The sequence below is a fragment of the Galleria mellonella genome, unplaced genomic scaffold, assembly GCF_026898425.1.
Source record: "Galleria mellonella isolate WM207_F2 unplaced genomic scaffold, CSIRO_AGI_GalMel_v1 utg1674, whole genome shotgun sequence".
Classification (NCBI taxonomy): Eukaryota; Metazoa; Arthropoda; class Insecta; order Lepidoptera; family Pyralidae; genus Galleria; species Galleria mellonella.
In genome coordinates, this window is record NW_026442013.1 from 620,703 (window position 1) to 642,899 (window position 22,197).

Sequence of the window (22,197 nt, forward strand, 5' to 3'; positions counted from 1 at the left end):
TCTGCATTCATTTTCAAGACAATGCCTACATTCATTATCATAAAAATGAAATTTGTACGGTTTATTACGCATAGATAACTTTGTAATATCTGAACTGTAATTATAAATTTATTCATGTGAGGTAGGTATCCACCGAGTCTCATACTCATAAAACTATCATAAAATGACATTCAGGTGCGTCTATATATACATACATACAATTTCAATAAAACATATCTTGATGGGTGGAAATGGTATGGTAACCCCGCTTGCGCTAATGGGATACGCTGGCAGAGCACCAGTGAAGGGTGATAGATGAGAATGAAAACAGGTCAGTTAGCCCATCATGATGAATTCATCAGGAATTAACCATGATAGTTTCCAGGGGGAACCGCGAGGAGGTCCACCTGGTTGGGTATATTGCTAGCAATGGGATTCTCAGTCTCCATTACTAACAATCCCTTTCCCCCCGAATTAAATATATCAAAAATTTATAATCTATTTAAAATAATGACCTTAAAGCCTTCACTGTAACCCCTGAGGTTTTGCCCAAGTAATTTAAATGTTATAAACTAGGATAATATATTATGGTCCATGTTTTTATTCATTATAGTCGTACTATAAATTTTTAGTTGCTCTTTTTAGAATCGTTTTAAGTCGTATTTAAAGTTCTGTGAAACCCTATTGTTATTGGGTGAATTTACTGGGTACAGAGGAATAACACCTGAGTCCTCAGGAATGGCAACGCATGGGGGGTATCATGGGCGAAACAGTATACTCTGTTATGTCCATGGTACTGCTCATGTCTATAGGCGACGGTTACCACTTTCTATCAGGTGGGCCGTCAGCTTGTTTGCCATTCTAAGTTGTATTAAAAAAAATTTGTATATATATGTACAGTTTTAGGTATATGTAATATCAGTATCAGCCTGATATCTATGTAATGGGTTTCTCTGAATATTGATAGCTGAAAAAAGGTCATCACTCATTTCTATATCGCCCATATCAGTTGGATATCTGTATTCATTTCTATATTATGTATTGGATGAACGATATTTAATATATTCGTTATTGGGTCAATGTTGTAACTACAATATATAGATTTTGCTATATATTAAGTTCCTACCTCTAGTAACATTATATAAAGCGACGGTCCACTGACACACACGCGTGCGCGCGCAAAACCGCTCACGCTTCTAAGCACGTACGCACACACGCACACACGCGCGCCCATACACACACACGCAGGCCGCACACGCGCTCACACACACATCATACGCATGCACACACACAGGCGTACTCATGCTTTCGTCACTACATACAAATATACACATCAATTATTAATTTTGTACACCATATTTCATCATCATCATATAGCATTTATATATTTATCAAATATAAATGTATCAAATATATTTTTGCTTGCCATATATGCATGACATATTTCAAATTTTATCGCAGAAAATAATATTGGTAGAACATTTCAAGGAAAATTCTATCTTCAATATTGTTTTCAAGCAGGATGTTAAGAGGCTCTTCGATAAGAGTGGCAAGGTCGCGATCTCTTGTTAAGTACCATAGATTTTCATTATTATTATCGTGCTTTAAATTTATCGACAGAATATAAGTATCTAATAAGTATCAGAATATAATATAAGTCGATTGCTTGGGTACCTCTGTCCCATTCGTGTTTCAACCGTGAAGCAGTTATGTTTGCATGGCTGTGTTTCGGTTTGAAGGGTGGGATATGGCGTGAATTTACTGGGTACAGAGGAATAACACCTGAGTCCTCAGGAATGGCAACGCATGGGGGGTATCATAGGCGAAGCAGTATACTCAGTTATGTCCATGGTACTGCTCATGTCTATAGGCGACGGTTACCACTTTCCATCAGGTGGACCGTCAGCTTGTTTGCCATTCTAAGTTGTATAAAAAAAAGAAAAAACAAAAAAAAATCTACTAACTACCTATTTAGAGAAAAAACTAATTTAATTACAAATTTAATAAAAATTACATACATTTTGTAAATAGAATAATAATCTCGTCATAGTACTGTCTGTGTGTCAATAATTTGAGATTGTGTCCCACAAAAAAAAAAAATTAAAGTATGGCAAACCAGTTATTACAATTTTAAATTAAAACTATTGAACCTATGTTGATAAAATTTCAATAAGAGCAATCTGTATAGTATATCCTTTCAGATAAAAAAAGATTTTTCTAAATCACATCATAACTGACGGAGTTATGGGGTAATAAACATAAAAAAGATACACCTGAATTGAGAAGTCCCTTCTTTTTAAAGTTGATTGACAAAATAGAGACAAATTGTGACTCTCTTTCTGGATCATTCTTTAGAGAATTTTGTTACACAAAGAAAAACATCAAAAATAATTATTATAAACACAATACTGTGAATTCGGGAATTAACATATCGTTTGCAAAAATATTAATAAAAATCGGTACACTGTACTGTTTATTTATACACAGTATTTACATATATATGTTGCCATTCCTGAGAACTTAGGTGTTATTCCTCTGTACCATGTAAATTCAAATTCAATCATCTACATACTCATCATACACATGTATTGGATAGTGTAATATGCCCTTAGCTAAATATATCTACGGTGACACATCCACTTTCGTAGCGTGGGTGTAACGTGTTCTACGTCTGTACACTGTCTACGGAGAAATTAAATATATCCATTATTTTAACAGATACAATACGTAAGTTCTTATTATAGGTCAAAGGTTAATGTACCTACTTTATCTCATGTCAGACTTACTTAACATGAGATAGAGTAGTACTGGTGATTAAAACCTAACTTAGATATCTAATAAATCTAACAATACTTGCCAAAAAACCAAATCTAAGAGCTAAGAATGTTTTGCGAATTCTTAGCTCATATCATTTCAATGATGTCACTGAAATATCAAGAGCTAAGAACTTGTCATGTGATCCCGGCATAGAATGGGCCACCCCTTCCTTTCGCATGGGTGTTGTAAGAGGCGACTAAGGGAAATTCATGGTCGAGAAATGTAAAAACGTCCCTCTTAAAACATCACTAAAGCCAACTGCGGTTTCCAATACACCTGCCAAGCGAGAACCCCCTCTCCCCCTCCTTAAGGGAAGCCTACGTTTAGCAGTGGACAGTTAACGGCCGAAATAATAAAAGAAATAACCACGCTATACTTTGTTTTTTCTATTTATATCAGATTTACTATAATATGCAAACTAGTAGATCCCAATTTATATGGCTGTATCCAAAAATGGCTATCTTATCTGACGGATAAGATAGCCATTTTTGGATACATTGTTGTGAACAAAAAGGTTTACTCAAATAAATCTAATAATTCCTTATCGTTAACAAATTAAACCCTTTAGACAAATGTAAAACTGTTCCGTTAAAGGGTCTAAACATTTCTGCTTTAAAGCTGAATCTCTTTATATATTAATTTTAACCGAGTATCTCATGAAAATGTGCACGGTTAAAACTTGCCAAGTTTCAGTTTTAAGTAAGACGGTAGTACTCAATTCATCTTTTTTTTTTGTTCTTTTTGAATTTTAAACAGATAATTCCTATTGCAAACGACAGGATTTATTCCCGCGTTAATCTCATATAATTTAGTGACAAATAAAGTAGTCGTTTTTTTTCATGACAAAACACAGTTTGCCGTTAAAAGAAGAAAAAACTGAATCTTACGAAGAAGAATCTACTAATAGATGTGTAATGAATAAATGTAAAGAACACACTCTTTACTGCGGTTCTAAATTCAAATATTTGAAATTTCAAATATTCAAAGATATTAAATCTTTTAAAGTGTCCAATATAAATTATATAAAATAAAGATTTTACAATACAATTTTCAATCTAAAATGTATACGAAACATGACATCATTCGTCAAACATTTCGATTACGAATAAAGTAGCTGTTTTTTATAAAGTAAAAAATAAATGCATCTTTTTTTATTACGAGTATGTACTTTAACGTCGATATGAGGTTCAAACAGTAAATTTGAGATTTCGGTATGCGAAAATTTGGATAAGTTCGATAGAAAACTTTAATTAAAACTTGAAGAGTGGTCGTTTATCACGCATCAAAAGAAATAACTTTTCTCCCCTATTTGACAAGTCATTAATCTTGATTACGAGTACAAGAAATAAATATTTAATTACTTTAGTTCAGTTTCGTTCTCTCTTTCAAGTGTTTTCTCATTGATGGTGATGATCTAACACAAGATAACTATTATATCGAATTATATTGCTTCCTTATTCAAAAAATCAGATAGTTGTCTACTGTTATTTAAATTAATTACTTAGTACAGAAATCAATAAATTTCAAATATAAAATTCCAATAATTGTTATATGACAATAATAAAATTAAACTTATCTATGTCATATAATTTTTGCAAATATTTTTCTCCTTTTGTAGTGTACCTAAATAGTAGCCCATAAATAATATGAAAACATATAAAAGCTGAGTGTTTTCATTATTTCGGAATATTAAATATTTAAATTTTAAAATACATTTAATTCTCAACTTCAATGTAGAGGAAAAAATTATTGTTGGAGAAATTTTATACCAACATATTAAAATTTTAATAGTATTTTGCACGCTCGAAATCATCTCTCTAATATTTCTTAAATGACGGTCATATGTTCTATTTCTCTTTCTTTTTAATTTCCTTTATACTATTTTTTCAACAGTTTACTAAGTAATAAAATTATTAAGACTACAAAATAACATTTTAGAGTAAATGAGATAACGATATTTTACAAAACTTGTCTCCACGAAGCATAATAAGCACAGCAACTGTCCCTAGCGCAAATTAGGACAGGCCTAAACAAACGCAACGAGGTAAATGTTTATTCGACGTTCTTTCGCTTTAATATTAAAATCAATTATAATTTTGTACGTGTACACAATGTTTGACAGCAAACAGATGCTTGTTTAGGCTCAGAGCCGATCCTCGAGGTGTTTACCCGTTAAAATTGTTAAATTCGTTTAAAAACCCTGACATATGTATAATGAAAAACGTCAAGGTTTATTTGGTGGAGAGTAACAAACCTTAACAGTTCTTAGAGCGCCGTGTGCAGCGTCCTCTGCCCAGACCTTGACGCCTTCCTTCTCGTATTCCAATGTCCAGCCGTCCTCGGATGCCAGCAAGGTTTTTAATGTCTCAAAATCGGAATCGTCGGCTACGCGCGCCTCGCCGCGCGTCCATCCCGCGCCTCCCATCCGACCGCGAACATCACAACACAACTGCAATGTGACTGAGTCGGCCACAGTCGATGGGGCGCGCATGCGTGGAATACACGGAGCAATTTTTCTCACAAAACATCTATTGGTAACCGCATAACGGTTTAACACTACCAAGTGTAGTAATGTAGTTATAGCCCTTTTTTATACAACTTACCTCCGGTTTCCAGCAATATAGTTAAGTACCTATATATCGCAACGTATGTTAGTCTTCGCAATATGTATTTTGGTGGGAAAGATTATCATGATATCTACATAAACGAAAATTTACTTTTGTACATTTATCACGTAAATTGATGTAACGCTCTACAGGTGTTATTTTTATTAAACTTCAAGTCATTAATATTTTATTTAAAGAAACGTGAATCAAAATACGATAAACAATAGTGTCGGCCATATTAACTCGGCTGCTGAACGGGTTGTGTAGTATAGTAGGCTTAAAGCTGTATGTTGTTTTATAACCTTTGTCCCTTTGATCAAAATGTTCAGATTCACCTTAAAATGGTGTTAATAGTTTTTAATTGTACTCAATATTATTTGTAATATATATAATGTGTTACAACGATAAACTATCTGAGGGCCTACCATGAAATTTTTTCCGAAATTTCGAAGCCAAACAAAACACAAATTTAATGTTAAAATTACATAATACATGCCGTTTAAAATTATTAAAAATGTTAAAATATCGTTCCTTTGGACTTTTATGATAGGATGTATGACGAACGAAATGTTAAACTTCATTTATTGATCCGATTTTCGTATAAACAAAAACACGAAATTGAGTCCGAAATTTCGGAATTTCATTTCATGGTAGACCCGCTGAAGGCTCGTCTAATGGAAAGTGATAACAGTCGCCAATATATGCACACAGTACAGAATCATGGGCATCATAAAATATACTGGTGTGTGACACCCATAGAACACTGTTGATAATTTAAAAACTAAAACTCTTCAAACTTATATGAAAGATGAAAACATGATTTTTGTGAATTATTATAAAACAATAGCTTTAAAAAGATGCAGATTATCAATTCACTTGTTTACTATTGCTCATGTTATAAAAAATAACTATCAATAACATATCCGTAATTTTTTATTATAATACAAGAGGCAAACGATCATGCGGCGCATCTGATGGTAAGTGACTAGCACCGCCCATAAGTACCCACAACATCACAGAAATCACAGATGCACTTCAGTTAGAAAGCTTTTTCAATCCGAAAAGCTAATTATAATTGTGATTATCAAAATTAAAAATAGTTTTTTTGTAGAAATAAATGCATTATGGTATGTAAAACTAATAATAATGCTAATGTATTTTAACCTTAATATGCTTAAAACTGCTGATGTTTTAAAAGCCAAAAAGTACCAAAATTTACTTAGTCTAGACTTGTTTTAGTACTACATTATGTACTTGCTTCATTTTAATTTATACTCTTACCTAAGTATATCTATACTTATTAAGTGACTTACTTGTTAAATACTCAGTAAACTGTTAAGCTTGCAGCATCTTCAACAGGTTGCATTAATACCAGGATTAGGTAAATAAGAAATGCACATTATTAGAGTCGAGGTGTATCTTTCGTGTATTTAAAAAAAAATCCATTTCTGTTAACAAATAACAACCTTAGCTTTTACAAAATTCATACATTATGTTATTTTTAAGCGATATTCAAAAGTAGAGAGAAGATTTTTATATCGCTTTATGTATTTTTGTTGCAATCTTATTCTTCACCAATTTTGAACTGATTTTGATATTTATTTTCGTAATCAATTGAACTTGCTCCTATTTTGGTCCCGTGTTATTTTTTTTTATCCAACTTAGAAGGGCAAACAGGCTGACGGCCCGTCTGATGTGCAAGTGGTAACCGTCACCTATAGACGTGAACAAAGGGGTCTACCATGAAATAAAATTCCGGATTTTTGGTTTCAATTTCGACTATTCGTTCATACCGAAATCAGCCCAGTAAATGGAGTTGTTGGAATGTTTTGTTCATCAAAAATCCTACCATAAAAGTCCAAAAGAGCGATATTTTAACATTTTTAATATTTTTAGACAGTATGTATTACGTAATTTTAACATCAGTATTTCGTTCGGCTCCGAAATTTCGGAAAACATATAATGGCCGGCCCTCAGTACCATGAACATAACAGAGTATACTCTATCGCCCATAATACTCTTCATGCGTTACCATTCATTCATTCAATTTTGTTTTCGATTAAAGTATTCTTTTCTGTTGTTCAATTCCATTATACCAATCGGTTTTAAAACCGATTAGCTGGATCGTCTCACACATACCAGTGCGGCTCATATGGCCTTTTCACTCTCCCTCTTTTCCCTGCAAATCGATTCACTGTGTCACCGTTGCAACGGGTTACTTGTTGAACCAGTAATATTATAAGCGTAGACGGTTATCACATACGTGAGACTATTATATGCACATTACATGATATTTGTATTTAGTAATATGTATCTACTATGTATTTAAGTGTATGTATTTATTTATGTAATATTGAAAGTCATTAAATAATTTTCGGTTTTATGCACATGTCTTCACGAAGCACTTTTATATTAGTTAATGATGTACTTCTATCATGTTTGTTTCCGTAAAATTGGCTCACTGATCTATATTTGTAAAACACTGTGTCTTGGTAGTAGCTTATGGACTGCCGCGATACAGATTCGCCAAGTGTGGGGTCCAATGTACTCATGTTGTATATATCTTGTGTTTAATAAATAAAAAATACATTTAGTTGAGTTATTAAAACAACCTGATTTTAATCGGATTGAATAGTGTAACTGCAATATAAAAATTAACCAATTAAATTTTGAGTGAATGTTCATTAGTAAAATCAACTAAGGACTATAAAGAACTAGTTTTTAACCAACTTCATCAACGTGATCAGGATATATAAATAGAAAGGGATACCAATTAGCCTGTGTGATTGGCTAAGCCATTCAAGTGACAAAAGGTAACAAACAAACAACTTCATATTTCTAATATTAGTAAGGATAGTGGTCAGGAACTCGTTCTTAGTACGATCTTTAAATACATACGAACTTTTTAAATCCTAAGTAGACCCCTGTCATTATATTATTTATTTAATACTTTATTGTATACACTAATTATACATAAAAATATGACAGAGCGAAAGGCGTAAGAGTACCAAGGCGAGCTTGACTCTAAAAGAGTTCTCTTCCAGCAAATCCATATTCCTACACTTATCCCAGTTGTTATTTGGAATCGGTGTAATATATTTTTCTCTTCCTTCCTTCTTTATTCGCAATCATTTCCACATTAATTCCCATTCTGTCCCTATCATCTTTTACACAATCCATCCATATTTTTTTAGTTCTTCCTCTGTTCTTACAGCCATCTATTCTAAATGGACCCCTGTGCATCAGAAAGGTTATCTTAAAAGTCATGCTCTCAGTACCCACTTAATGATGAAGCCCAAATTCTTTACCCCATATAATTACCTAATCGACTGCAAACCTTGGAATATGCGAGCGTACACCAAAAGCGCAAACGCAAGTGCTTGGGAATCCAAACCTAGTACATTGGCAAAAAAATGGACCCCTGTGGTTATGCAAAAAATAAAAGATACACATTACTTCCGAACTGATCAACATTTGTAAGTACAACTGTGATATAGAACAAATAAATTATGTATTTTTGTTTTATGGTTTGCGGTACAGTATTTAAGGCATCCCGCCCTCGCTATTGTACGAGTATACGGTTGACGGAATGCCTATACAAGAGAGTACTTGGTGGGCGCAATTTAGACGCAATATTTGAGGAGGAGCATTAGGAAGGTAAATGAACGGCCGGATACTGCAACAAATGAGTATGCTGTATTTAGATTTCGTTTATTACTGTAATATAAATATATTCTAGCAATTACTGATATCTGGCAGCGGCTTATTTTGGCAGTGGTTGCGCCATCCATACCACGCCATGAAATGGTGACGCTTGTATATCTTCTTGGCGCATTTAGAGGCAACCGTGATATCGTCGGTCAAGAGTTCTGAAAAAGAATAAAGTTTTTAATTTTGTTTTCCTGTTTATAAATGCTTAATGGAAAACTTATAAATATACGTAATAAAAGATTTTTTTATTACTTAGCTAATTTTAGAGTCAAATTTGTATTTTTAAATGTTTCATTGTCAAATTTAAACATTGTTTTTACAGCAACGATTAATTACGACTTTCACGGAAACCATTCTAATTTTAAATTTATTTAAAACACGATGAAATCAAAAAAGGAATGCTTTTAATATAAATTGTCAATAAATTGATATAAAAAGAAATCCTTATGTAACATGGAAAAGATAATGGATAAGTTAGGGGAGAATGTCTAAAACTAGGTTATTAAATAGTTACTTACGTTTTTCCTATAGGTCAAAAGCGATTCTGACGTTTGAAGTACATTTTTTATAGAACAAAATTTTTAATATAGATAAATTGACTTACGGGAACAAGTAATGTTGCATCCTTTTCCAGGCTTAGTAGTATTATTGCACCAGTATTTGTCATTGATCTGGAATAAGCCATAATCTCTAGATCCGTTTTTATTCGGCTTGCCGACTATATCCGTTCTGCGACCGCTCTCATTCTCAACAAGGCACACCCCTAAATGGGGAAGATAATACTGGTAAATACATTAAGATTCAATGGAGTCGATTCTGAAGCGTAATTTCTCTAAATGTATCTCTAAAATTAAAATTTCAATTGGATATCAGAGCGACATCTTTATTCTAATGACCAATATGAACTATAGTTTTAATAGATTTAAGTCTTTACTATAAATTTAGTTTATGATGATCTGTTAAACGATCTTTTCACAAAACTGATAGTTTTAATTAATCTATTAGGCTAGGAGATAGGTTCAGAAAAATGGCGTCTCAAAATCGACTCTAATTATTTCAATTGTTTTTATTATTTTTAGAAATACAAGCGAGCTCACAGTCTATCTGATAGGAAGTGGAACTTCGCTCATAAACACTTGAAACACAGAAGTTTTCTTTAAAAAATGTATTATTAATAATTTGATAATACATTTTTTAAAGAAAACCCATATTAAAATACAAGACCAAACCTTACAATAGTTTCGAGATAATCACATTGAAAATTAATAATTTTCATTCTATTTTTATTTTTTATAAAACTTCAAAATACAAAAAACTTCAAAATGACGGCGCACATGGTGGAAAGTGCTGGCCGTCCTAATACATGATATTTCACGTTTAAAAAATATAGGTTATAATATTTTCATTGCATTATAAAATCTACAAACGCTGCGAGAAAAACCTACATATGTATTTATTTCGTGGTCACAGCTTATCGCTACAAAATTTTGTGATAAAGCTTGCGGCTACACAAAATTCATCAAGAAGTTCATTAGCACATTTGCCATTCCGTATAGGTGCCTAATAAAAATAAAAGATTTCATATTAACAGTACAATTTATTTTACTCACGACTACGCAAATGATAACCTCTTAACACTTTTATTATCCCAGAAATTGACCTCCAGAATAAAACATTTCCAATCCGCCATTAAACTTGATAATGAAGTCAAACAAACAAAATCTAGGTAATAAGGAAGTCCGCGGCTTTGATCGCGCGGGAATCCATTATCCCGACAGGGTCTCTCTATTGCATCTTTCAAGAAAAAAATAAAATTACATTTTCTTTCTCACTTAATCTTTATTTTTAATTTTTCAATTTTACTGTCATATCTTAAAATCATTAATCTAAATTTATAATGTAGTTGGTATATATAAATAATATATCTAATAAATAATCTCTATCTAATAAATATATTATTATTATATTATTTATATGTTATAATATTTAATTTAGCTGTTTATGTATTAGTATTGATGTTGTTCCTACAGCACTCGCATACTTTTGTTGCTCACTATAGGTATACATATGCTTTCATTGGTCTCTTACAGAGGTAAGACCATTCTTGTTCACAATATTTGTAATTGTCTTATCTATGTAATTTATAAGTGCAATAAAGAATGTAAAGAATTTTCAACCTTTTAAAAAAGGTACATAGATAGTAAATATATAAATCAACATAAAAATTGCATTAAAATAATTGACTTTTAATACTTTACTATACAGTAAACTCTTAAATTATATGATAAAGGAGTTCTTAAGAAATGAGTATAATGGCGGTCTTATCCTGTAAAAGGGATTTCATCTAGTTAATTCTGAATGCCTGAAAGGAATGGTTTTGCATTGACAATTTGACGAAGATAAGAAAATATTTATTTTTTCTTTATTAATCTTTATCTTTATCCCTGATAATATACATATTCTTTATTGCACTAAAACATACAGTAACAACAATAAGGTAATAAACTTTGTTAGCACTTACCCCTAATAGAGATTTCTTCCAGTCAACCTAACACAGTGGCATAGGAAGTAGTGAGTGGGCAGTAATAGTGCAAAACAGAAATTAAAATAAATATTTACATAAATTATATATATATATATATATATATATATATATATATATATATATATATATATATATATATATATACATAATGAATATAAACCTACATAAATAAGAATATATATAATGATGACAGTCTTTTAATCATTTTTTATATTTAAACAAAATTAGAAAAATAGAATGATTTTAATCTTTTTTGGAAGGAACTACTAGACGGGCTATTCTAAATACTCACGGGAAGTTTATTCCACAACTGTACAGCACGATATGCAAATAAATTATCCATAAAATGGGTTTTACAGCCAGGAAGCTTCAGTACCCTGGATTGGTTCAGACCAAGACGTCTAGGTCTGGAAGGAGGAGGTAACAATTGGAACCGGAAACAAAGGTAGAAAGGAGAGTTGGGATCATTAAGGACATTATATAGGACCGCTAGGACATGCGTCTCATGACGCTGTCTGATTGGGAGCCACTTTAAACGAGTGCGGTATTTTTTTTTATAGGTGGTAATTGTATGGTAACGGTAACTCCGTCTGCACTAACGGGATACGTTGGCGGAGCACCAGTGAAGGGTGATAGATGAGAATGTAAACAGGCCAGTTAGCCCATCATGATAAATTAATCGAGAATTAACCATGATAGTTTCCAGGAGGAACCGCGAGGAGGTCGACCTGGTTGGGTATATTGCTGGCAATGGGATTCTCAGTTTCCATTACTAACAATCCCTTTCCCCCCCGAGTGCAGTATTCCGAGATAGACATTAATAATGTTATAAATGTGAAGGTGAATTTGATTATATGTTGTTTGTTAACTCTTAACACCTTTACGGCTTAACCAATCATAAAATCTAAATTTATAAATATAATTTATATATATAATAAATATAATACGTTTATACTAAGTATAAACGTATTATATATTTTGAATATATTTTATGCAATTTAAATAAAATTCATCCCCATCGTGCATCCGATCAAACTGTTTATAATTACTCCGCTCCATACAAAGGTTGCCTGGAAGAGATCGCTTTTAGGGATAAGATCGTCCATTGTTTTCTCACTGTGATCATTCCTTATCATTGTTTGTATTCATAATAAGTTTACTATTGTAATCGTTTGGCGGCAACAATAAGGAATATCTATCTATTAGCATCTATTTATATACGATGGAGAAAGATATAGACTACTATTCATACTTAATCAATCAACATATTTCTATCACGCGGCGTGAATTTACTGGGTACAGAGGAATAACACCTGAGTCCTCAGGAGTGGCAACGCATGGGGTGTATCATGGGCGAAACAGTATACTCTGTTATGTCCATGGTACTGCTCATGTCTATAGGCGACGGTTACCACTTTACATCAAGTGGGCCGTCAGCTTGTTTGCCATTCTAACTTGTATAAAAAAAAAGAAAAAACGCGGTCGAAGTAGCGAGTATAAACTAGCAATGACATAATAAAGCGATAGGCATACTTGATACTCACAGTCTCTCATCTTGGCCTCATCAAATCCTTGACTCCTAAGTGCTTGGACCAGTCCGCATCTCGTAAAAGTCTTCGCATCAACCTGTGATGCCAGCGAAAAAGCGATAAAAACAATAAATATTATTGTTTTCATTTCTTTATATAAATGCTTTACCGATAAACCCAAGTAACTCGTCCAAATAACAACACCAGAATGTTTTTAAGAACATATTTAATTCGCTTATATACTATTGCGTATTTGATTCATATTGTTTACAACTTTAATAAATTCATAAGGGATTCCCGAACTGATATGGTGGGTTCAAATGGGCACGCCTGATTTGTCTGGTCAAATCATACAATGGTAAGAAAAACCAGTACATATAATTGAAGAATCTCATAGGTATACAGTTGCAAAGTATGATAATGTAAATGAAATAAACATTTTTTAAATACTTCATGAAATACTAGCATAAATAGCAGCTTTAGTCACATACATGAGTTAATATAAGCCTATAGTTAAGATGTCTATCTGAGATATATCCGTACCTATAAATCATCACACATCATATAATATAGTATAATTGAGTAACATACATCTTATTTATTGATACTTTATTGTACACACAGATAATATATAAAAAAAAATATGACAGAGGTAAGCAAATACTCAAATGTAAGCTTAACTCTAAAATTTTTCTCTTCCAGCAAACCCTAAGTTTTTTTTTTTTATACAACTTAGAATGGCAAACAAGCTGACGGCCCACCTGATAGAAAGTGGTAACCGTCGCCTATAGACATGAGCAGTACCATGGACATAACAGAATATACTGTTTTGCCCATGATACCCCCATGCGTTGTCATTCCTGAGGACTCAGGTATTATTCCTCCGTACCCAGTAAATTCACGCCATATCCCACCCTTCAAACCGAAACACAGCCATGCAAACACAGCTGCTTCACGGTTGAAACACGAATGGGCCAGAGGTACCCAAGCAATCGACTTTTGTACAAAGTCTCCCTCTGGTAAAGGAAGGAAAGTGGAAAGGAGCATTAATGTGTTAAGAAAATTTGTCATTTATTAGTTGGAAGTAAGACAAACTATCGACCTGTTTTAGAACCATCTAAATCCATGAACCTAAACACACGGAAATATTCTTTTTTTTTCTAGGAAAGAAATACAAACGAGCATGTGACAGCCAACTGATATTAAGAACACCAGATATGTTACCAATACCAATATAAGTTCTCTTCTTAGTTCTTCGTGTCTAATTTATTTGGAAATGCCACTGCAGGTAATTCGTTTCGCATTTTTATGGCCTGTAACAGGAAATGTCGCGTAAAACGCACCGTAGTGGACCCGCCATTCGTCAACGTGGTGTTGGTAGAATTTTAATTTGAGTGGGATAGGACGACAGTGTTTCAGAGGGCACGTAACGCCACCATCCTTCAGAGACCTTCATGCATAATTAAGAAGACGTAGAAACTCTTGAGAGCAATATCCAAGCGCGAGTTATATTAGTACGATAATGGAAATTAGTTGCTGGTATATTACTCGAAGCCGTGTGGTCCGGGCATAGAATAGGCCATCCCTTCCTATCCCGTGGGTGTCTTAAGAGGCGACTAACGAAAGGCAAGGGATGGGCAGTAGCGTACCTCTTAAAACATCTCCAAAGCCTAACTGCGGTTACCAATCCGCCTGCCAAGCGTGGCAACTACTTGCAAAAAAAATCTATCAGACATTTAAAGATTAACTGTAAGGAATCCCTTTTATGGAATAAGTCCGCCATTATACTCATTCTTTTCTTAAGAGCTCTGTATCCTATAATTTAAAACTTTACTGTACAATAAAGTGTTACTAACAAACAAGCAAAAAAATCTGTAAAATATGCAAATACTTAACATAATGTCTCCTAGGGTAGATAAAGAATTAAGCTAATCGAGTAAAGCTAGGTTATCAAGGATTCGAAATGCTTTGGATGCGAGGAAATGAAAGAAACTGTTACTGAAAGGCTCTGGCCTAATAATGAGAGCAGTACTTCATAAGGGCCTTAAAGAAGATAATTTTTACCTTTGTAAAAGGCTAGCAATGTATTGGTGAATCCGCTGTTGCCATTAGTGCCCATGGGTTATGGTAAATAATTGTCATCAGGTGAACCCCATGCTTGTCTGTCGACCTTTCACATAAAAAAAATCTTTGCAGGGTTTAAGATGGTAAGCTTGTTGGAAATAAATATATGTAGATCCTTAATTATAAAACGCGTTTTAGGCGACTTCGGAAAAGAGCAGTTTCTCAATTTACCTGGACAGTTGGTTAGTTAATATTTTGCATAATAATCTACTTTTGTTGTGACTACTAAAGCTATAATATCATATACATATACACTATGAGACTTATTCATATTTGTCAAGCGATCTAACTCGGAAAAATGTGTAAACACCGCCTGGTTATTTTTTTTTAATGGATGATAATGGAATGATGACTCCGCCTGTGCTATCGGTATACACTAGCAGGGCACCCGTGAGAGATGATTGGTGAAGATGAATAGGCAGGTCAGTTAGCCCATCGTGACGAATTCATCGATAAATTAGTTACGATGGTTTCCAGGGGGAACCACGTGGAGGTCGACCTGGTACAGTATATTGATAGCAATGAGGACTAACCTCCCCATTACCAACAATCCCTTCCCCCCACCGCCTGGTTATTGAACTGCAATAGATACCTATAGGTCGATGTACTATAGTATAATTGTGTATACAATAATATTACTATTTAGCTATTTTACAGCTAACCTTAAAAAGAGGTCATTCTCAAATTCTACTAGTGTATATTTCAAGATATCGTCGCCATATCTATACCGATTTTGATAATTCTTTTCCCATTGAAATTACATGCCACAGAACAGGAACAATAGTGATAATATTATGGGACACCATACTCTGTGAAGCTACAGTGCAGGATTTGTCTATATATGATGATTGCCTTATTTCTACCAATTCAAATACATTAAAAATTAAACACAAAATTATTTGTATTAAGAATTTTATTTAATCCATAAACGGAAAATAAAGTAATTCTCATCAATTACTTTAGAATATAGAAATAATAAGTAGAAGTATATAATATAAAAATGAACACTAAAAATGTGCGTAATAGGTAGGCAGGTTTGTCCTTACCTACTTATCTTAGTGTACCTACATATACAAATTTAATAAATAGTATATTCACTTTTACCTAAGAAATATAGTTAATAATCTTTTTCAGACATACGTATAATTAAAGTAATAACGAAAAATATTTGAGGTAAATAAATATTTTTTTTAGTTTTCAATTACTTCGAATTTCTATCGTAGATTCTTTCTAATTTTAAACATTAAATCGCAGGTGTGTAAACACAATTTATATATTATGTAAATTTTATGACACATGAAAAGTTGTGATTGGTTATTATTCTAATAACATGCTACAATGTAATATATGTAATTTTGAGATGTGTCAGTTTAGTCCATAGACTGTACTTAAGTTTTAGTAACAAATATAATTGGGATAAATTAATAAAAAAAGTAGGTAATTCTACAATGTATATATATATATATATATATATATATATATATATATATATATATATATATATATATATATATATATATATATATATATATATATATATATATATATATATATTAATATGCATCTCTTTTTATTTTTATTATTAATATGTATATAACTTCTAGGGATTAACATTTGCTGATGTCTGGCAGTGGCTTATTTTGGCAGTGGTTGCGCCATCCATACCACGCCATAAAATTATGACGCTTGTATACCTTCTTGGCGCATTTAGAGGCAACTGTTATATCGTCGGTCAAGAGTTCTGCAAACAAAAATATATATATATATTCTTTATTGCACAAAAACATACAGTAACAACAATAAGTTAATAACAATGTTAGCAAAGGCGAACTTATCTCTAAAAGAGATTTCTTCCAGTCAACCTAACGCAGTGGCATAGGAAGTAGTGAGTGGGCAGTAGTAGTGCAAGACAGAAATTTAAATAAATATTTACATAAATTATAAATAATTATATATATACACACATACATTCACATATATACATACATACACATACACATATATATACATATACACATACATATACATATACACACATACATACACACGTTAAATACAACATATAAATATCAGATACAAGAGAACACGATGATGACAGTCTTCTAATCATTTTTATATTTAAATTAAATTGGAAAGATAAAATGATTTTAATCTTTTTTTGAAGGAACTGCTAGACGGGCTATTCTGAATATTCACGGGAAGTTTATTCCACAGCTGTACAGCACGATATGCAAATGAGTTACCCATAAAATGGGTTTTACAGCTGGGAAGCTTCAGTACCCTGGACTGGTTCAGACAAAGACGTCTAGGTCTGGAAGGAGGAGGTAATAATTGGAACCGGGAATTATTAGGAAATTATTTTATTACATTTTACTACTTAGTTTAAGAAAAATATAAATCCCCTAAATAAGTAACAAACAAACCTATACATGGATACGTTTTTTATTGACAAACATGCATGCATATTAGTAGATCATGCTCGGGCTTTAATGACAATATTTAATGCAAACAAGCTGACGGCCCACCTGATGGAAAGTGGTAACCGTCGCCTATAGACATGAGCAGTACCATGGACATAACAGAGTATACTGTTTCACCCATGATACCCCCCATGCGTTGCCATTCCTGAGGACTCAAATGTGATTCCTCTGTACCCTGTAAAATCACGCCATATCCCACCCTTCAAACCGAAATACAGCCATGCAAACACAACTGCTTTACGGTTGAAACACAAATGGGACAGAGGTACCCAAGCAATCGACTTTTGTACAAAGCCTCTCTCTAGTATATAACATATATAAAAAAGTAACTATTGAGTTGCTTTCGAGCTCTTCTCAGCAGATAACTACTTTCCGAACCCTGCAGTGAATTTAATAAGAAAAATTACAAAGAATTTTTATATAGTTTTCGCATTAATTCTGTAGTTAATGTAAAATAGACTCAAACAGAAGTTTGTATTGCATTATCTTATTAATAGTAAGTTTCAATAACAATAATTTATCTAACTATACCAAAATACATTACTTGCGACTACATACACTCGTAACTACCATCTCTGAACTAGACGGTTATCCATATTTTAAAACCAACATATTGAGAACGTAAACTATGAACGTAAACTATTAAAGGGGAAATATATTTATAATGCTACTACTTTAAAAAAAATAACTTACGGGAACAGGTAATATTACAATCCTTGCCAGCTTTAGAGGTGTTGCTGCACCAGTACTTGTCATTTATCTGGAATAAACCATAGTCCCTGGATCCGTTCTTATTCGGCTTGCCGACTATATCCGTTCTGCCACGGCTCTCGTTCTCAACGAGGCACACCCCTAAAAGGGAAATAATAGCTTAGCTCTAGCATTATATTATCTGTGCCTATAATTGTTGACAATTCTCTGAAGTACACTCGACTTAAAAGTCTCTACTGTTAATTTTATTAGTAAAATATTTCTTGCAATTTTTTGACTAATTTAATTGCTAAATAATAACTAATTTTTAAATTAACCAGCGTCCATCTTCATCCCATATGTATGCCATATTCGTGAACTTTCTTTGAGCAATTAAATCGTCAAAAAGTAGCAAATATACTTTCGCATTTATTTTGGTCTTTTTTTCGCATTTATTTGGCTACTTTTTATTTTGGTCTATCAATATTATACCAGTCATGCAGATAAAATAGCCGTTGAAACTAGTGTAAATAAAAAAAAAAAGTTATACTTACAGTCTCTCAATTTTGCCTCATCAAAACCTTGGCGTCTAAGTGCTTGAACCAATTCGCATCTTGTAAATGTCTTCGCATCAATCTGTGACACCATCACGAGTGCAACAAGGACAGCTAATATTAGTTTTTCCATTTTTAAAAATTTATTTTTTCTTATGCTCAAGTGGTCAGTATAAATACTAAAACCTGAATGATTTAAAGAGGGAACCGTGCACTTATATATAACTCGTTTAGCCTCTTATAAGTACAATGGCACCACGGGATTCCCTGACTGATACGGGACAAGTAGGTACATTCTTTGTTTGGTTATCCTAATAAAATTGATGAAATCATACAAAGCAAAAGTTTCACGAGGAAAATCGCTTTAACATTAAATACTAGACATTTACCGCGGCTTTGTCTGCATGAATCAGTATAAATAATATCCTATGTGTTAAATTAGGATACTCGTGGAGTGGGTCACTCGTGTATCAAATTTCATTCAAAATTGTTGAGCCGTTTACGATATTAAGTAACAGACATATAAACATCTTTACAAACTTTCAAATTTATAATATTAATAGTATGATAGTGTTAAATATTGAATTAATATTGTTATAAAAAATAAATAAATAAAAAACAGGATATCCTGTGGACTAGGATATATGACTGGGAGAGAATTACCAGAAGGAGACTTTGTACAAAAGTCGATTGCTTGGGTACCTCTGTCCCTTTCGTGTTTCAACCGTGAAGCAGCTGTTTGCATGGTTGTGTTTCGGTTTGCAGGGTGGGATATGGCGTGAATTTACTGGGTACAGAGGAATAACACCTGACTCCTCAGGAATGGTAACGCATGGGAAGTATCATGGGCGAAACAATATACTCTGTTATGTACATGGTACTGCTCATGTCTATAGGCGACGGTTACCACTTTCCGTCAGATGGGCCATCAGCTTGTTTGCCATTCTAAGTTGTATAAAAAAAAGAATGCTTTTAGCATTAGGTCCGCCATATACTCATATATGTACTAATGAATAAATAAATAAATATGCTGTATTATAGGAAAACAAGCAACAAATAACTGGAAGACACTAACGAAAACACCCAAACACGTGACAGTTTAGAAAAGTTCATTGCCTAAATTGGCTCGACCGAGTATCGAACCCGGGTCCTCATTGATCAATGTAACTACCATTATACATGTGATACCTCTACTACCAAGAGTTTTTAAATTTGTTTATTTGAAAACCTCTGATGTTATTTTAGACAGCTACGTCCGGAATAACGACAGAGACAGGCAAACTGCTTAGTACCGGGGGGAAAAGGGATTGTTAGTAATGGAGACTGAGAATCCCATTGCTAGCAATATACCCAACCAGGTCGACCTCCTCGCGGTTCTCCCTGGAAACTATCATGGTTAATTCCTGATGAAATTATCATGATGGGCTAACTGGCCTGTTTTCGTTCTCATCTATCACCCTTCACTGGTGCTCCGCCAGCGTATACCGTTAGCGCAGGCGGGGTTACCATACTATTTTCACCCATAAAAAAAAAAAAATAAGTACCTCTTTAAAACTGTAAATACTATGTTTGTAACGATGGATGTATGTTTGTTACTCTTTCACGCAAAAACAAAACGGATTTAAATGAAAGTTGGTACACGTGTAGATTATATATCCTAGCTTAACACTTTGGGAAAAGGGATGGTTAATAATGAAGTCTAACAGCTCAATTGCTAGCAATATACCATATCAGGTCGACCTCCGCGCGGTTCTCCCTGCTAACTGTTGTGGTTAATTATTATTGAATTCATCACGACGGGTCAACTGCCCTGTTTTCCTCCTCACCTATCATCTTTCGCTGGTCCCCCACCAGCGTATACCGATAGCGCAGGCGGGGTTACCACTTCTTTTTAACCCATTAAAAAAAACCTTGCACTTATAGTACTTCATGTAATGACTAACACGTGTGAAACCGCGAGATACAATTAGTTTGTAATATATTCGTAACTCTAATAGTCGTATCAGCGCCGATATCGGTCATATTACTTCATAATCACTGTCGATGACTTGATGACATACTTTGATTAATACGCTGGTACCACTGAATGATGATAAGAGATGACAAGCTAATAAACTAAGAATTAACTATGACAGTTTCCAGGAGGCACCATATGGAGGCCGAATATTAGGGATATTTTTTTTATATTATTTTAATATATTATGTAATGTTGCATGTATATATTTTTGACAAAAGGGATTGTTAGTAGTAAAGTTTAACAACTTCATTGCTAGCAATACATTCAATGCAATGCAGTCAGGGTCGAACTGGGTCGGAAAAGCCCTGGTGGTTGACCATAAGGCGGGGCCTGAGACTAGATGATAGTAATTGCACCAGTTGGTAGCGGCACCACAAGCCCTAAGCCAGGCCCGTGGAGTACCCAGGCAGGCTGGGGCACAACTAAAAAATGGCACATCGACTATATGGCCAGTCCGACGCTAAATACAGTGGTTGTTGTTCAATTGGTCTATATGGGCCAATTGACCTGTCTTCATCTTCACCTGTCATCCTTCACTGAAACCCTGTTTGCGCTATCGGTATACACTAGCTTACTATTCCATCTTCACCTATTGAAATAAAATGCCATCAATTAATGTAGGATAAATTATCTGCATTACAGACTAGGTGAAGTCCCATTCGCAAATTGTTTTTACTGATAATGCAATGACCCGTTAAAAGTTGTGCGATATTTAGAGTAAAAATAATTTTAGAACAAGTCGTTATGATACAAGTGACCTTTAATTAATGAGACTTTATAAAAATAAAAGTGAATCGCTAAATATGTTGCTAAGCGCAAAACTTGGGAACGATTGGATCAATATAGCTAACGTCATTTTTTACATTAATTCGTCGAAATTTGATGAAACGATTTATACCGAGAAAAATTGTTTGAAAAAACCTAAAAGCCTCATTTTTTCTATACAAACGCTTCATAGCAGCTAATTTTTTTTTTTACTACGATGTTGGTAAACATGTATACAGCCCGTGTGATGGTAAACGGTCACTGTAGCCTGCCAGCATGTGGGCGCGAGTAACGTGCATTGTCAGCCCTAAAATTCAAACATTTCAATAATGTTAACAATACGACGTGTATTGGATCAGCTACTTTGTTTGTTAAATATA

General features: G+C 33.5%; 3 protein-coding genes across 3 annotated transcripts in view; all 3 read right to left on the reverse strand.

Moving 5' to 3' along the window:
- The window catches only part of LOC113517663 (START domain-containing protein 10-like), a 48,986-nt gene extending 43,729 nt beyond the window's left edge, over positions 1 to 5,257 (reverse strand). Inside the window, exon 1 of the mRNA XM_052892808.1 lies at positions 5,051 to 5,257. Coding sequence (XP_052748768.1) covers positions 5,051 to 5,221 — 171 coding nt within the window. The 5' untranslated portion in view covers positions 5,222 to 5,257. The remainder of the gene's footprint in view (positions 1 to 5,050) is intronic.
- Positions 5,258 to 9,076: 3,819 nt separating this feature from the next.
- LOC113510919 (lysozyme-like) lies at positions 9,077 to 13,405 on the reverse strand. The gene is made up of 3 exons (XM_026894466.3): positions 13,203 to 13,405; positions 9,718 to 9,876; positions 9,077 to 9,271 (listed from the first exon to the last, which is right to left on the reverse strand). The coding sequence occupies exons 1-3, from the start codon at positions 13,333 to 13,335 to the stop codon at positions 9,138 to 9,140; spliced, it is 426 nt and encodes a 141-aa protein (XP_026750267.2). The 5' UTR covers positions 13,336 to 13,405; the 3' UTR covers positions 9,077 to 9,137.
- Positions 13,406 to 16,864: 3,459 nt separating this feature from the next.
- Positions 16,865 to 19,241, reverse strand: LOC113515290 (lysozyme). The gene is made up of 3 exons (XM_026899456.3): positions 19,036 to 19,241; positions 18,485 to 18,643; positions 16,865 to 17,052 (listed from the first exon to the last, which is right to left on the reverse strand). Exons 1-3 carry the CDS (start codon positions 19,166 to 19,168, stop codon positions 16,919 to 16,921), a joined length of 426 nt encoding a protein of 141 aa, XP_026755257.1. The 5' UTR covers positions 19,169 to 19,241; the 3' UTR covers positions 16,865 to 16,918.
- Positions 19,242 to 22,197: the final 2,956 nt, after the last annotated feature.